Raw genomic sequence first — 18,446 nt, 5'->3', positions numbered from 1 at the left:
AACATATGCTACAAGAACCCATAAGTCAACCTAACTTTGATTTCTTTTCACTCAATTCGGCTCTTCCGTGGGATAATCTAAGTTTTGCATAATTGGCATATAGCTTTCAGTGTAAAAACAGCGAAAAAACAACTCAGTGCAAAAAAAAAACTTGGTGTTAGCTTCCGAAGTCATCGTAGTGGGTCAAAACTACCTCAATTTAGATTAACTCGAAAAACCCAAATTTGGCTTGCAGACGCTTGACTCAAAAAATGCATAGGGAAATATTGACCAATTTGAAAAATTTATACTTAGATTTTGGGTGTTTGAGACTGAGTGCATATTGTATTCCTCTGAGTTTCACAAACACGTCTATATTATCAATTTGTGTGATTTGTGTTAACGTAAGAATAACACAACATTCACGAAACGCGACGCGAGACAAGACATAATACTTATAGTTCTTACTATCGTTTAAAGTTTAGGAGTTTTGAGTGAGCACTATTTTTTTTACAACGCTCAAAACTATTGCAATTAGTTGCGATTGTTTGTACATCCTAATAACTCAAGAGCAGTCGCACAAAACAATTGCGATTGGGTGCGATCATTTATACAGCATATTAACTCAAGAACAGTCATTCCCTCAGCCGCAACACCACGATCATGTTGTGTATAACAAAGAAACGAACTTTTTTCATGATGCGTGTACTCAGTACACGATGCAACGGGAGCTTTGACAACTGGGGAAGCTATAGTTTTTATTTGCATTTTTATTAACTTTTTACAGTCGTGTAACTTCTGTCGCTTATGAGCCTTTTCGTGTGACAGGTCCAAATATGCATTTGTTTACATCGGTGGAGGACCGGTGCATACACGGGACTGTCATTTTCCTAAAAGAACTGTCAAAGTGCTTCGAGATCAGCTGATTTGAAACGTCTCGTGAAAAGGCCTATTCATCACGGTTTGGTAGCAAGTAGTGTTCATTGTCAAACGTGAAATATAAATGTGTACAATTTCATACCTCATCTGCAACATTATCTGAAGAGGAAAGTTTAATTTATTTTTCTACTATTTTCGGTAATATATGCATTATTTTTCATGCGTGAAACATCATATTGAGTAAGTATAATTCATTGCATGGTATGTTTATCTTCAAAAACATTCGTTTTATTAAGCTAATCTGTTGATTGATCTGGCATTATTGAAGGAGAACAATTACGATTGATTTTTGAATTTCATAGTTTTTCATTGATTTGACAAATATGTCATGATGTATGTTTAATTCGCAGGAAAAATCAACTAATTAAAAAAACAACATACTCTCTGCCTTATAATATTTGATTTGAAGATGTGCATTTAACCATTGGAGCCATGTTTAGTTTTTTTTTTGCTTTTTATGGCTACGTCATTATCCAGAAATAAATGCATCGTTTGTTGTGTTGAAGAATGTATTGTTTGTAGTGATAAAAATGATAGACAATTCTTAAGTAAAAACGTCACATCATCTGTGACATTATTTTATATTTACAGGTAAATCAATATGGCATCTAGTGAAAATAATAGTGATGAAGGAGGTATGTCATTAGTTCTTCATTTGTTGATGAAACTTATGTTGTATTGTGTATTGTAGGAACTGCAGCTGATTATGAACACATGATTCAAATCGAGTATTTGAAGGAAAAGTATCGAGAAGTGGTATCAAAACTGAAAAGTGTCTCCAATGATAAAGAAAGGTATGTTTGACATTTTTCGTTATATTGTGTATTTTTTTCAATACTGGACTATAAAGTGCGTTCGAAGTTCATAAGTTCAAAAATGTGCGGGATTGCATCGAATCATGATGATGTGTCAGAGCATTTTCACTAAAGACGCCGTCTTGATTTCATATCATCACGCACTTATTGGTGTTTCCGCATTTGGAAAAACTTTTTCGATAGTCCAGTGGCGAATGAAATGTGCAAAATATTACCATTAGTTTGACCAGAACTCTACATATTCTGAATCAATGAATGGAATAACAATTATTAAAGTTGAATTAAAGCGGAAATGGGCCAAATTAACTCAAGTTTTCTGGAAATCTCGTTTACACCCACTGATAATTTTTAGGGGATAGGATATGTGTCTAACATATAGTTGAGACCAGCGCTATAACAATGATAAATGTTTATCAAATGTATTGAGAATTTCTTTCACTTCTGGACTGTGGAGTGAGTCTTCATAAGTGCGAAAAGGCGAACAAAAGCGCGGGAATGCATAGAATCATGTTGATGCCTTCAGAGCACATATTCCTTGGGTTGCGACGAATAAGCCCGCTGAAGACACTAACTCGATTTGAAGCAATCACGAACTGCTATCTGCGTTTCCGCACTTGTAAAAACTTCTGCGATAGTCCAGTGGTAAAAGAAATGCGCAATATCAATTATTGCTGAGTGCGCTTGCAATGCAAATATCGTGACTCCAGTTTAAAGCCAGATTCATTTATAAGTTCGCGCAAAATAGATTTTTTTCTAATTCTCTTCGTTGAAGCTTACGTCGGGTACAGTACGCTGGACAGCAGATTTGGCGTGCTTCACAGCGCACATTGCTCCAACACATGAATTTGAAAAATAAAAAAAATAAAAAGACGTCCGTGTGTCAAAAATTCCGGTTTTCAAATGGATTGGTAATATTCATTTGAATACCGAACTGCCCACAACTGCATAACAGTCACATTCGAAATGACAAATTTGAGTTAATACCATGGAGGGCCAACAAATGACAAAAACTTTCGATCAATTTACTGAAATCTGTGAGATTGTTCTAGAAAATTCCAAAAAAAAATACCAAGTTGTTTTGTATCATGGGTAATTATAACTGCAGTTATAATTACCCATGTGATTATAAATCAGCCTCGTAATGTAATAGCAATGAAATTTCTATCAGAATTATTTTCTGACTATTCACCTACACAGTACCAAAAAATAATGTGATTTACGTCTTTTGGGATGCACATAAAAGAAGCGAGCCGAATGACGTGAGTTTGTGTCCAATTTCAAATACATTAGTGTCTGATTCGGGAAACGTCGATCACAGTTCCATCATTTTCGTGTCCTTTAACATGTAAAATTACATTTTTTGTTCAATACATCTTCAAGGACACGTTTTTGTGTCGTTCCATCACTTACATCATGTGTCATTCAGTCATAACCAGAATTACGTCCAGAGTAATTTTCATTATTTTTAAGAGTGTAGTATGCGATATGAGTTGTGCAAAATATCAGTCTCAAATAACCACTTCTGAGTTCCTGGTAATTTGTTCCAGCATACATGCTTCATGATTTGAGGATTCCAGCTGACATTCTTCTTCGCTTTAAATTGAAAACGTAACGTACAGCCGGCGTTACGGTAAAATGCTTCATGATTTCATGACTTTTAGTCATGGTGTATTTTCATAATATGAAAACACACTTTCCTCCCAAAATCATGACTCATTCTCCTTATTTAGAGTGCCGCATTTTTACCCGTGTACTAATTAAACATAGTTCTTGAAGCAACAAAATTAACGAGCAAAAGACCTGTCAAAACTGGAATATGACGTCACTCGTATATTTAGGCACTTTAATGTTCTATTATGAGATTTATCTGATCATTTCTCAGTCTTAGGTGATATTTTTCTTTGTGGAGTTCTGAGGGTCTTAGAGGTCCTGATGATTTTTTTTTGCAAAAGTAAGTTACATGTAGACAGTGAACTTTAAAAATTTGCACAGATATTATAGGACCCAAATGTATAGTGGATAGAACACGCGCTACTCACGCCAATCCTATCCCTGAAATATTCACTAATATCGTTAAATTAATAGTACCGCCTTCCTTCAGAATATAAGAAAAGTCGTTGGTGTCGAGAGGATAAAGTGTTTAGGGATCGAGAGGGTATTTAGGGATAAAAATCTCGGTAAAACAGTAAATGAAACCTTAAAAGGCTTGGAAATTAAAGTTGAATACACACAAACACTTCTGGTCAATGTTGGTATTGACGGAGCATGCTAGAATATTTATTACTAAACATACCTTCTTGCTTGAGATTTTCTTGTTGGTAATAAAATGCCCTGTGTTTAAGGTCAAGTGGGGATAGTTTAGCAACTTTCACATCTCTATGCATGGCCAATATTTTCAATTTCTTGCTTTTCTCATAAAAAGATCAATTTTTAACAATACGTACAAGATATGTATACCGATCCTGCATGCTCTCCTAATAAAATGGCCAACGAAACACCTATTTTGTGGCACAATACAGTTTTCCAGACAATCAAAAGTGACACATAAAGTTGAGTATATTATTAGTTGTTTATTTGTAACGAGCTACGAGGCTATTTTTCAAGTTAATCAGTGCATTTTGTTTTGTTTCTTATACCCGTACAAAGAGAAGCTATTCAATGCGAAGCAGCTGTCAATTTAATTTTATAATCTTAAGTTAAGTCGCAAAGGATTACATATTAGCTCGGCAATAAAATCGATACAGTCGCATTGTAAACCAATTTTCATAAAACATGTATGAGAAGACGATGTAAGAGCGTCCGCCGGGGTAAGGCGAACCATCTCCAGTTCAGCATGAAAATGGCGATTTTCTTGAAAATTCACCAAGCCCTTTACTTAAACATAAGATGTTTGTCATTTCGAGTGATATTTACATCAAATTTTCCATAACAAATATCAAAAACAAGAAATAGGCTTCAGTGAAGTGAATTATGAATTGTAAATATTTAGCTTTGAAATAAGGCTCTAGTTATGAAAATTGCGCAAGCGGCGTAAAACCGATCACTGTTGATGGGGTAAAACCGCCACCCCTAATTTATTCCAAAAAAGGTCTAAACAAAATCAAAAGCTATATTTACGTTGTACATCGTTATTCAAGTGAAATGAAGTCAGTTTTGTTAAAAATGCGATTCAAATCTATATGTTTTTCCATAATATGGTTGTCGCAAGGTGGTAATAAGTGATAAATAACACTGCGGAACACGTTTTTGTCTCCAGCATCAAAATACCTCTATTTACTTAATAAATGGTTGCTGAATCCATTACAGAAATATCATAGCACGTCTAGTTTTTGAGATATTGGTTGTTGAAAATGCAAAAAATTGACTATTTCAGACAACTTGCATGCAAGTTTGCCAGCTTGTACGGCAATTTATTTACTTAATTTGCCACAGAATTCAAACTTTATGTGTATAACAATACTTATCATCAAAGTTTATAATATTTGTGATGTGGAAAACTTATTTTTTGATGGTTTAGAAAAGTATTGTATTTTGCCATATAAGAGAAGCTAAGAATTTTGTATGGAGACTGCAAGCATGTTGAAAAAGATAGGTTTAATCTAAATTTAATTGTAAAATTTCGACCAAAATATATCTAAAACGAAAGTTTAAGTCCTTTTTTGCATGCTTAGTGGATAAGATCACAAAAAAGTTTGATACAATATACTTCAAATTTTAGGTAAACATCAATAAAACCAATGTTTTATACAACTTTGGCGACCTGTAGCTAAAAATTGTGACGTGCTGGGAAATTTCCGAGAACGGCATCAGATTCAGCAACCCCAAATCTACTAGAGACATATAATTTGATCCTTGAGACACGCAAAAATGTCATTTTTGTTGCGCTGTGTAATAGGGTAATAGATTTAGGAATCAATTTACCGAGAAAACGATTCAACATTCAGGTTAAACAATGTAGAATTCGTGGAACCTCATTAATAAATAATGATGACAGAAGTCTGCTGTGTGATATTTGTTGCTTTTTAAATCTTAGTTAGAATCACAGTGAATTTATGTATTTTTTCGCAATATTATGCACAAAAATTCTGATGGTTGCATTTACCCCGTAGATTGGCAGTTTTACCCCGTCAAAATAATCGTTATGGGGAATCACATTTTCATATTTTTTCTTTATTCTCATAAAATAAATAAATTTTCACAAATACAATATTTTTTTATCATGGTCAAGGCTTCAAAAACAATTATTATTAAATTGCTTACCCCGTCTTCTACCACATATATTGCCTCCCCTTATGTACGTAAAAGGCCTTTTGACGACAGCTTATACTGCACTTATGAGCATCACATAACGCGAAAAATGATTCCGTTATACGTGTACATTTTGGTTGTCTGTGTTTTATATCAAAATAGTTATACGAATAGTCAATCTACTTGATTTTTCAAGCTGGTACTCATCATATATGATGACGAATAAATGATTACTCATGCTACTTGTTGACAGAAGAATGATCATAGAAATAACACGGATTTTTCATGATCCTATAGAAGAATTAATTTATGCTAGAGCAATATAGTGTCAGCCTTCTGGTAAGAAGTTTGGGGCTGTCAACAATGCTCTCTCAATTCCAAATGTATAAGATACCTTAGTTTGCCCCCAAATCGAATTTCTTTCATCGTTGTACGCAGTGCAATTCCAAATAGAGCTCAATTCAAAACAAATGATGTAAATCTTGCACAACTTATGATCTCGCCCTAAACGTCATTGGTAATTGAGTGTGTAGTTCTTTTTTTTGAGTTCAAAAAACAATGAGCTACTCATTCGATACTAATGGCCAAATTAAAAACTATCACCACTTGGTAATAATGGAGGATCTTCTCTTAACCGCAGAATAAAGAAAAGCTTATTCAATTTTTAATGTCATTGGGACGAATGAACTTGACCGATTCAGTTGAAATCCTCACTGAAAACTATATAAAAACACGGGTAAAAATGCGGCACTCTAAATAAGGAGAATGAGTCATGATTTTGGGAGGAAAGTGTGTTTTCATGTTATGAAAATACACCATGACTAAAAGTCATGAAATCATGAAGCATTTTACCGTAACGCCGGCTGTACGTTACGTTTTCAATTTAAAGCGAAGAAGAATGTCAGCTGGAATCCTCAAATCATGAAGCATGTATGCTGGAACCATGAATAAAATTCATGGAAACATAAGCACTATTCATGGATTTAGTCATCTGTCATTTATGATTCCTATTTTTGATACGAAAAGTGGCAATTTCGGTCATGAAATCATGAAGCAGGATCTGATATCATGAACAAAGTTCATGACAACATAAGCACTATTCATGTATTTAGATGGCTGTCATTTATGATTCCGATTTTGGTGCTGAAAAGTGGAAAGTTGAGTCATGAAATCATGAAGCAGGATCCCTGAATCATGAACTTATTTCATGAAAACGGAACATTATACGTCAATTTAGATCCCAGTTTATATTTGCTATTGGTAAACAAAAAATGAAAATTAAAATTGTTGCGACTTTTGTGCCGGTAGTTCGTAATAAACCGCGAACACATTCCACAATTGTCAACCTAACGGGTGCCAAATCTTTAGCAGGAACGCGAACATTCAGTGGTTAGGTTTCTACGAAAAATATTGTTTCGAACATCAATTGATTTGACAAATGGTTCCTGGGCTCACAAAATGCTGGTGGATTGCATGAGTAATGGAACACTACTTAACAACACTGTGGCTGTGGAAAGTGAACTGGAAAATCCTGCTGCCGAAGGCTTTTTGTGAGCTGCTCTGCTATAGGACATAGGGAAAGCATCAAATCCGAACTGTTTAAATCGCCGACGAGTTTGTGAAGCGAAATCTTCGCTCAAAGTCAAACATTGCCCGGTTCTGCAAAATTGGGATGAAGGCTTGTAAGTATATTTTGGAACATCTAACAGCTCCGGCAGATTGATTGTGTCGTGACACAATGTGGGAACTTACGGAAATCTCGCCAAGAATGTCATCGATACGATGGCAACATTCCGAAGAGCAGTGTCTTCAAAAACAAAACTTTTTTTTACAATTTCACTAGAAAAAATCACCGATCGCCATGAGACGCGTTGACTAAGATGAAGAAAGTGACAGTTAGATTTGTGTAACGCCCTGAGCATACAAATTCTTGCATAATACTCACGATTTCATGAATTTTAGTCATGATATCATGAAACATAAAATTTTATGAATTCATGACTTTTTGTTCATGAATCCGGCAATGGTTTTTTTTTCCGTGAAAAAAGAATGTTCAAGGGCGTTGCAAGGCCTATCATTATACCTTAAGTCAATTGATGGAAGTCCGTTGTGTGATATTTAATTTTTACTCTACCATATACCACCATATGATATAAATATAAATATTCTATTACAAAACATTAATATTAATTTATATTTTTCAGATTGGAAAAAGACTATCAACTCACTAAAAAAGAATTGGAAACCAACAAAGGAGACTTTTTCAACACTTGTCATGATTATAACATGCTAAAACAAAAGTATGATAACCTACGATTGCGCTTTGATGAGTATTCTAATGACCCCCCTGATTGTACACATTGCGAGGAGTTGAAGAAAGAAATACAAACCGTTTATTCTGAAAGAGAATCAGTTTTCAAAGATATTCAATGCCTTGAGCGTAAACTGCAAGCAGCAGTGCGTTGTCGTGACGATTCATTAAAGAACTGCGCTGCCCTTCAAGAAAAAATAGAACTGCTGAAAAAAGGAAATTTTCACACAAACGATGGTGGTTGGAATAGAGATCGCGCTGAAAGCAAAGATAAGTTTGAAATTGTATCTGAAAACTTGGAATCCGCAAGCAGAGAAATTGAAAGGTTAAAAAAAGCGTTGGATAAAGCAAAAGCTGAAATAGCTAGATCAGTGCAGGAAACTGAAATTGCTAAAGGGCGTAGAGATTGGGCGATATCAGAAAGAGAAAAAATTGTTCAAGAAAGAGATAGTGTTCGAAACTTATGTGATGAAATTCGCAAAGAACGTGACACCGCAACCTCAAAGTTGTTGGCTGCTATAAGAGATAAGGATGAGGCTTGTAAAGAAATAGAACAACTTACCGAGCGACTAGATTCACACAACTTGATGAAAGATAATTTGGCCAACAATAACACAAATCCTGGAAAGTTATTCAATTCAATGGATGATTCAGGAAGCAACTCACTATATAACACATCCAGTTTAGACTCAGTGTATGACTTAGATACACTGCTGCAATATGATACGAAAGTTATTGAAATTGATTCATCGTTACTGGAGAACAATTCTTCCAACTGGGGTCTAATTCTTAGAGAGAATATCGACGAATATAATGACAATAATGTGAAGGGTCGTGTAGTGGGTCCATCGGTTCTATCTGTTGAGCATAACTCTGTCTTTTTCGGAAGATTGTTACCAAACGACATTATATATCAAATTGATGGTCTAGACTGCACTAAGTTCCCAAAACGAAAAATATTTAAAGCAATCAGATGTAGTCTTCCATCATGCATCATCATGATTAAACGACCAATCAAGCGACTTCTTCCCGTACAGGTCAATTATTTAAATGGAAATAAAAATCATGGACTTCACTTGGAAACCGGAATATTCGTATCTAAAATCGAACCAAATTCACTTGTAGATTGTGATGGCCGACTGAGTACAGGAGATCGCATAATATCAATAAACGGAAAACCCACTAGTGGAATTAAGACTGTTAATGAAATCAACGCAATCATCAATGATATGACACACAACTGCTTGAGTTTGATTGTTGTTAAAGATCTGGTAGGGTGTCCTAGTGATATAAGATATTTTGAAGCGAGAAACAAACTTTTACATTGTTCCACCAGTTCCACTCAAACAGAAAACATAATGGACAATATTGGAAGCGCGCATAGGGAAGCTTTTAACCAAGTAAGCTTGGATTTGGAAAATAACCATTTTCTACCATCAGCAATGCCGTTCAGTATTCTAACTACAGCCAGTACTCCAAGTTCTATTATAGCCAGTACACCTACGTCTTCCAAATCAGCGTCTAAGTTAACAGGAATGCTTCAAAAATTGAAAGATAAAATGAACATAAGTACTCATAAAGACTGTCAAGAAAATGATGCAATTGCCGCTCTAGATTCTGTTTTAGACAGTGATGACCAAGAGTCCAACCTTCCGATGTATTCAAAAAATCGTGACAAGAAAACAAAGAAAAAATCTAAGGATTCTCAAGACGTACCTCGCGGAACTTGGCCACGAGTAACAATGACAGTTCATTCAAACGATAACCACGTAGGAACGGTTTTACATCGACCGAAAAGAGAGCGTCCTAAGTTAAGTATCCCGGTGGATAAATTAGATAGTTCTAATTATTACAATGTTAGCTTACCTACTGATGAATGTGGACTTATAACACCACAATCTGCATCAAATAATCCAACAAGTGGCGTTAAAAAACGGAATTCAAACCCAAGTAGCAATTTCGATACTAGTAGAATAGTACAAACATCGAAATATGGATATGACTTCAACGCATCAAAATCTGGCAAATTTCCACATTCAAGAACATTCACATATGACTTACACAATAATGCCCATATTTCAAATATCAATAGACACAGTCTGAATCTATCATCATTAAATAAACAGCAATTACAACACCAACATACACAACATTTGAATACCACAGATTATATGCCAAGAAAAAGTAACAATTCTATTGACTCAACAACACTGCCCTCAAAAAACCCAACGAGCTACACATTCAGTAATAACATCTCTCAGAAGGACCCTCTAGACTGCTATCTGTCTACTAAGATTTCAAAGCATTCATCCAAGTATTCTAGTGATACCGACAGCATTGATATAGAAAATGTTTCTCTCACAATGGCACTACATACCCATACGATGCCTCATTCCCACTCTAGAAGACAATCTATCAGTAATACGAGCAATGCGTCTTCAACGAATAAGGCTAATTCAGCAATAGGGGTTAGTGGGATGAGCTTTCCAAATGCTTTCAATTCATCGGTATATTCTACAATAACTCCGTATCATCAGAGTGCATGTTCTCCTCAAGGGGGAAGTACAATGCGCCCAGCAAGTAATGTTATACCATCTACAGAGTATACAATTTTACCACAAACATCTCATCATTCTCAAGGGTCGTCTATTGATTACCCATTCAATCGATATAGTCAAATCCAATCTTCGAAGGAAGAGGTTCCTTCTGGTTTGCTGGGCCATAGTTATGAAGGGGGAACCTTCCCGCGGAATAAAGTGCATCAGGGATACCGAATCCCTTCAAATCAAAGCGTCACCAGCAGAGGAAGTGGAATTAAAATTAGTAATGGATCAATTGATTACTGTAGCTCAGGACGTGCATCACCCATCCCAACATTTCATGTACAAGTAATTGAGCCTGGTCGTATATCAACTTCAAGTAAACGTACTTCATTACAAGACTACAATGCCCGAGGCAAACCAAACATTGGAGAAGTCCGACGTGTACACATTGATAAAAGTGAAATGTCTCTCGGTATCAAAATTTGTAGCCGTGGTAACGGAGGAGGAGTATTTGTCTCAAATGTTGGAGAAAACAGCCTTGCTAGTAAAGTGGGACTTCAAATTGGCGATCGTTTATTGGAAGTATGTGGAATCAATTTAAGAAAAGCTACATATGATTTAGCTGCTAATGTACTGAGGCAATGTGGAAACTCGATAACAATGTTAGTACAGTACAATCCAGAAATCTATAGTAATCTTACCACCAGTGAAGACAACATTGTTCATTCAAGTTCACCAACACCACAAAATTCGCCACGTACAATAGGAAGAGCTATGATGTCTTCAGTCAATACAACAACGGTTAATCCTGTATCAACAATTGCCCCAAAAACATTATCTTCTAATGAAGATCATCCATCTCAAATGTCCAGTTCATCTCAAAGTAGTCATTATAAAGAACAACCACGATTGATATTTATTGAAACTAGAAAAAGCTCAAATCTTGGCATAAGCCTAGTTGGAGGAAACGCAAATGGTATTTTTGTGCACGGAGTACAAAAAGATTCGATAGCTGATAATGCTGGACTACGAGTAGGGGATCAGATTTTGGAGTTTAATGGAACTGATTTACGAAGATCTACAGCAGAACACGCTGCATTAGAAATAGCCAAACCGGCAGAAAATGTAGCAGTTCTTGTGTTCTACAACATACAAAGTAAGTTTGCAATTCAAACAGCTTATTTTATTTTATTACTTCGAGGTTATTTGTTATTGGGTGAAAAATATTTCAAAATGCCAAAGTTCACCTCAATAAAGAATTGAAAAAGGTTGTTAAATTTCTTAAAAAATGGTGTAACGCAATTAAAAAAAATGAACAGTGCTTGTTAAATTTTGATACGGATTGATTTTTCTAACATGAATTCAGCACTACAATTTGACATATCAGCTTCATTTCTAAAGATGCTCCCATTTGAGCTTTCAGAATCCATACATTTTCAGGGCATAATTTAATTGATAGCATAAGTGTCATATACAATTTCAGTATGTCTACTCTGTTACTCAGTTTATGAGTGCAAGTTTGGGATAACACGAATCCTTAATAAATAGAACGTTATCCTTCACTGCTTTTTGTTTGTCTAGTGGTTCTAATTAAGTTGTAAAGTTTTGGGTATTAGAATTCGAAAAATAACATTTTATAATTTCCTTTCCAGAATTCAATCAAATTAAAGATAAACCTGGCGATGCACTATACATTCGTGTTGGGTTTGATCGAAATTGTGATCTTGGAGAATCGGAATTGCCATTCAATAAAGACGAAGTTTTGTATGTTGATAACACAATGTTTGGTGGTGTTCCTGGGCGATGGCGTGCTTGGAAATTGGATGAATATGGACATAAACTTCAATGTGGAATTATTCCGAATAAGCTAAAGCAAGTACCTCAATTCATAAAAAAAAGAAATATTTTTTAATCCTTGTTTATTTTAGAGTTGAGGAAGAATTACGATTGTTTGGTGATATTCAAGATGTGGAAACAACAAGACGAGGCTCCACTTCGGCAAGACGTTCTTTCTTCAAACGAATAAAACCGCAAAGAAGCTCATCAAGAGATTCAAAAGAATTAGCTAGTTTTAGTAACACTCATCTAAGCCTATATTTAGAAACAGGAAATGTCGGTGAAGATGGATTTACAAGCTATCAGCGAGTTGAACGTCTTGAATGTAAGTTACACAACTTCAATCTTAAGCAGGTCTTCTTTGGTAATTCAATGATCCATTTCACTTTTTAGATAAATATCGCCCAATATTGATTGTCGGGCCGCTATCCGAATGTGTGATTGAAAAATTATGTATAGATTTTCCTGAACATTTCCATCGTTCTCAACAACGTCAAATGCGGTGTACAAAGGAGGATATGGAAAGCGGAGTACAGAATAATGCAATTGCCGACTATCGTAGAAGAGGAAGTATATTTGAATACACTACAATTCAGTCAATTCTTGAGAACAAGGTATGTAATTAAAAGTTAAGCTCTTTTTAGATTTATTTTTACGGCATGAAAAATACGCTTTATTATCTTGAATCATCCTTTTAAAAGAGCAAAATAAGAAATATGTGTTATTTTACTTTCAGCAACACCATTATATCCTGGATGTTTGTATCTCGGCGGTTGAGCGTCTACAGCGAAATCAGATATATCCAATAGTTTTATTGTTACGCTTCAAATCATCGAAACAGATCAAAGAAATAAAGGATTCACGTCATTCTACCGATAAAATTTCTGCGAAAGCTGCAAAGGAAATGTATGAACATGCGCTAAAACTAGAATCAGATTATCGACAGTATATCTCAGGTAACAAAATATAAATAAAATAATTGTTCGAAATACACTCATATATTTTTCCACTTTCAGTTGTAATATCGGGAGTTAACATAGCACATATGTGTACACAAATAAAATCAGCTGTTGACAGCGAACAGAAAAAACTACTATGGGTACCAGTTACAACAATGGCGTAGAGTAAAAAGCGTGTTGACAAAATCTACTATGTCTAAGATCTACATGAGTTGAGGAAGTGTAATGATTTAGAAAATTTCGTTCATGAAAGAGGCATCTATCATCGATTTTCGAATATCAATGTGCAGTTTTTTTTGTTCAAAATCAAACATGTTCGATGTTTTCTGTTCAGTTGTTGAAACTGGATCACACATATTTATCGATAAAACAACTGTTTTGAACTGTAAAACTCCTTTTAAGGTTTCAAAAATAATGATGATGATGAATTTTTGAAAATTAGTTTTCAATTCCAAATAAAAAAGAAGTTCTAAGTGACAATAAACTTTATATTTAACTGATGGTTATGTTACACAAGTCCAAATTATGGAAAAATATATATATTCTGTGATTTTAAAGAAGCGTGTATTACTAGCTGTCACCTTACAACCTATGGTATGCCAAACCTGATGCGTGTTTAAATTGACTGAAACAAAATATATGGGAAATTGAATTTATTTTGGAAAGAAGAGGAGGTTTTATGCCCTTTGGAGGTTCAAAAGGAACTTCACTCCTAGAGGCTCTTACCTGCTCTGAATAAAATATTGTTTTCTCAAATTTTCACTACTTCTTTTTTAAATAGTTCGGTTATTTAATCAACGAACTGTTCAAAAAAGGAGTAGTGAAAATAAATCACGTTTAACACTTTACGGAGTTGAAATTCATATTTAGTATTATTTACAATAGATTCACTTTGGCAGTACCAATGTTAGTACCAGGTTACTCGTGGCAACTCGAGGTTAATGGTAACAATTTTGGAAAGACATGGTAAGGATTGATTTTAAGGTTCTCAGTAGCTCATCTGGGAGGTTTATCGAGGTAACTTGATTATCGTAAAATGGCGTTGGTACCAATTTATTGCCGGTATTCGTCTGCTGGATGGCCAGGATCCTCAATCCAACAATCAACAACAAACAACAATCCAAAATACAAAAGCATTAAATTTTTATACAAGACAAGCGAAACAAATCGCAAGTGGTGACTGTGATGTCGTCCAATCTAGTCAGCTCTATACGACAGAATTACGAGTGCTCCAGTATTAGCAAGTTAGTTCATTAGCTAGTTTGTTGCCCAGTCAACATTTTGGTTGGTATAATTTTTGCTATACATCATTCTATATATAAGGGGGTCCCGTAGCCTCGAGGTTACGCTTTCGCTTCGTAAGTGGAAGGTCATGGGTTCGATTCCCAATCCCCTCACACAAAAACTCCGTCCAGCCACCAGAAGACGCCGCACGAAGGACTGTGTATTGGGGAACACATCCATCCTTCGTCAGTATCGGATGGTGACTGAGACACACTGACCCTCTTTGTAGGCTGTTGCCTCACACATGGGAAAATGAACCACCGCACACCAATGGACTTCGATATGGATATGGATTGGACCAACGGCAGAACTCTCCTCTACCTGCTCGGTATGAGAGAAATAGCAATAAGAACTAGGGATATAAATAGATTCTGTATGTGATGATACTCGGAATAGTAGTGGCCAAGTGCACGGAGTGCCTAACAAATAAAAGTAAGGAAAAAAAATCATTCTATATGAATCAATTTACTCGTATAAAATGCATGGAAAGGCTATATAAAAAAAGACAATTTACACCGTCTTCAGCCAAAGGCTGCACACACATATACATACCAAAGCGGAGACCATATACGAATTTCGCACGACTTTTTCAGACTTTCCGTGGTCAGCAATATAAGGCCACAACATTTAGGGGAAAATAGAAAAAAGTTGCCACCCAGTCGAACACGCGACCTTAGATTTCAGAATCTAATATTTCATAACTTAATCACCCACTGATACATCATAGTGGAGTGATTATTTGCCAATATGAATGCATGTTTCCTATACAGCGTTATTCTAATGTCGTTTCAGTATCTGTGGCCCTTTTATCATGTTTGTACGCTTTTTGTTGCATTGCTTCTGGATGGTCGGCTATTTGTATCAACTGACATCCTTCGCAACTATCGCACGATTTTGGTACTTCAGCGTCCATTTTAGGCCACCAGCAACCTTCGCTTCATTATGGTTTGTACTGGATGTCCCTTGGACGCCGTCCACAAATTACGTTACACTCTAGGGCGAGGGGGGGTGTAGGCTCAAGCGTTACGGTTCATACAAACATTTGAAATTGTTCATACAAAAAGCGTTACGGACGGGGGAGGGGTCGAAAATTTCCAAATTTAGCGTTACGTAATAAATGGACGCTACCTTGTGTGCTTGGATTCGCATCCGGCTTCGTAAAGGGTGTACGGAATCAAATTGTACCACTTTAAAGTGGCTGTAACGTTTTACCCGTTGGGTATTTTCTATTAAAATTTTGGGTTTAATTTGTTCAATGTGTATTTGTTTTCACTGTGTAAGTTTCACTAGCAGATGTGCAATCGTTGTGAAGATGGAGTCAGAAGAATTGCAGCGGCGCAAAGAAATTTTGCGCACGTTCCTCGAAAATCCGGATCTATCTCATCGTGCCATCGGCAGAAAGCTGGGAATGGTACATTCTACGGTGTCTCGTGTTTTAAATCGTTACCACGAACGTTTGACGATCGATCGGAAAAAAGTGGCAAAAATGGATATCTGTACATATAGTGTTAAGGATCACAAAAGGAATCCAGTTCAGTTCAAGATGTGGCTCTTCTTCTTCTTCCTGGCGTTACGTCCCCACTGGGACAGAGCCTGCTTCTCAGCTTAGTGTTCATATGAGCACTTCCACATTTATTAACTGAGAGCTTACTATGCCAATGACCATTTTTGAATATGTATATCGTGTGGCAGGTACGAAGATACTCTATGCCCTGGGAAGTCGAGAAAATTTCCAACCCGAAAAGATCCTCGACCGGTGGGATTCGAATCCACGACCCTCAGCTTGGTCTTGCTGAATAGCTGCGCGTTTACCGCTACGGCTATCCGGGCCCCTAGATCGCCTCAAGATGTGGTGTAGAAGCTGAATCTATCCAAAACTTTCGGGCAAGATGCGAATAAAACGCGACTACATACGTATAAAGTCCAAAATGTGCATAATCGCGATGAACGACAGAAAACTCCCTGAATATCAGTCACGCTCACACCAACTTTCTGCAATTTACGAGCCTGACATTCCAGGAACCAAGTTTTTAATCATATTCCTTATTTCGTTGCCAAGTCGGTTGTCGAAAGTATCGTTCGTTATTTTCCCTTTCTCTGTTTTTCATGGTAAGTAAGAAATTCGATATGCTACCTTACCAGGGATGCGATACCTACATCAAGATGGTGGGGCTGGTACCTTAAGTGTAGCTTAAAGTACTTTAATATACAGGTACCGGATTCCCGCAAATGTTCATATATTACTGAGAATAAAAGCAAAAAATAGTAATGAAGTTTGTTTCAAACCATAAAACTGGATAAAAAATAAGTTTGAAATATATCGAGATTATCAAATTTTATATGTACAAAATAGTTCAACTGATCTAATTTTGCTGAAATATCGGACTACAGAATAAAAACAAAATTATTTCATTTCTACGGTGGATGTGTTTTTTCGGTGAACCAATTTTCGATGATCTAGAAATTGTGTATTGAAGTACGTTGAGTGCAGCTGACATGATGAACTCAGCCACTGGATGCCAGAACACACGCTGTTTAAGCCGCACTTTGTTGGTGAACAAAAGCTCGAGACACACTTCCTCACTCTACACGAAAAAAAAACTGTGGTAAAGATTACTATTTTTGCTGAATACGCCCATTTTTAAAAGTTGGCATTTTAGAACAAATTATTAAGCTTGTAGTACGTTCCACATTACTGATACATTTGTCAGAAATAATTTTCATTAATCTGATTTAGACTACACGCATGGTAGAATCAAGCACATTTCTGGTCTGCTGAAAATTGCCGGTGCGAGCGCTTAAGTTAACCCCATAAAATACACATTTCTTAGCTGATGGTCTTTGTCGCATCGTTTGGCCCATGAAAGCGTGAGGTACGGACTTGTCCTTCCTAGCTGTCGGCTCATCATTTCACAGCCATGAAACTCGACAATTGAAACAAAATGAAACTGACAAAACTCTTGACATGTCTTTCATTTCCTCGCATTCCTCAGTGCGCTGATCATTTTCGCTGTTGTGGTAATAAGCACTTGGTCCACTCTAGCTGCATACTTTTATCGATTTTTATTGACCATCTAAAGTAAATTTGTTACATATCTCTCGCAGTTTACAGCATTCATCAAATCTGATTAAAGTGAAAGGGTGGTAAGGTTATTTCGCATCTAATGGAAGAATAGTCCAATTTTCCCAAATTTTGTACTTGGTCCACTCTCACTTAATGCCTACCAGTTGAGGATGAAATACGCGTATCTGTCAAAAGATGAAAACTATAGTGGAATTAAATGGTTTAGTACTAAACTTGATTTTGCTTTATTTATGTTGAATTTAATTTCGAGAAATTGGAACTAATCAATATCTTCACATGAGTATAATTTTATACAAATTATTTTAGACTTACAAGGGAAGGTCACGATGGTGTTACACGGGGTTTTCAACCGGACTATTTTTGTTAGATTCTACATATCGAAATGTGAAAAACCCGAAAGCCTTTCGGGTGATGGACCTGTGGTGTAGCCAGGAGGGGCTCTGAAAG

General features: G+C 36.0%; 1 protein-coding gene across 3 annotated transcripts; it reads left to right on the top strand.

Moving 5' to 3' along the window:
* Positions 1-954: 954 nt before the first annotated feature.
* LOC5569754 (disks large homolog 5) lies at positions 955-13,875 on the top strand. Of its 3 annotated transcripts, none has more exons than XM_021848396.1 (9): positions 955-1,098; positions 1,510-1,553; positions 1,610-1,712; positions 8,186-11,991; positions 12,488-12,707; positions 12,764-12,996; positions 13,065-13,285; positions 13,408-13,627; positions 13,688-13,875. In XM_021848396.1, exons 2-9 carry the CDS (start codon positions 1,520-1,522, stop codon positions 13,792-13,794), a joined length of 4,944 nt encoding a protein of 1,647 aa, XP_021704088.1. In that variant the 5' UTR covers positions 955-1,098; positions 1,510-1,519; the 3' UTR covers positions 13,795-13,875. The 3 variants fall into 3 exon arrangements, with proteins under 3 accessions (XP_021704088.1, XP_021704089.1, XP_021704090.1); XM_021848397.1 differs by having other exon boundaries at positions 964-1,025; XM_021848398.1 differs by lacking the exons at positions 955-1,098; positions 1,510-1,553; positions 8,186-11,991.
* The last annotated feature ends 4,571 nt before the right edge of the window (positions 13,876-18,446 follow it).

Source organism: Aedes aegypti, chromosome 2, assembly GCF_002204515.2.
Source record: "Aedes aegypti strain LVP_AGWG chromosome 2, AaegL5.0 Primary Assembly, whole genome shotgun sequence".
In the NCBI taxonomy this organism is placed as follows: Eukaryota; Metazoa; Arthropoda; class Insecta; order Diptera; family Culicidae; genus Aedes; species Aedes aegypti.
Note: the sequence above shows the minus strand (reverse complement) of the source record. Positions and strands in the feature narration are given on the sequence as shown.

What these genes read in the sequence shown, in the direction of transcription:
- LOC5569754 (XM_021848396.1), top strand. Translation starts at nt 1,520, where the DNA reads ATGGCATCTAGTGAAAATAATAGTGATGAAGGAG. An exon ending in GCGAGTTGAACGTCTTGAAT is followed by an intron (nt 12,997 to 13,064) that starts GTAAGTTACACA and finishes TTCACTTTTTAG; the next exon opens with ATAAATATCGCCCAATATTG. An exon ending in TTATCGACAGTATATCTCAG is followed by an intron (nt 13,628 to 13,687) that starts GTAACAAAATAT and finishes TTCCACTTTCAG; the next exon opens with TTGTAATATCGGGAGTTAAC.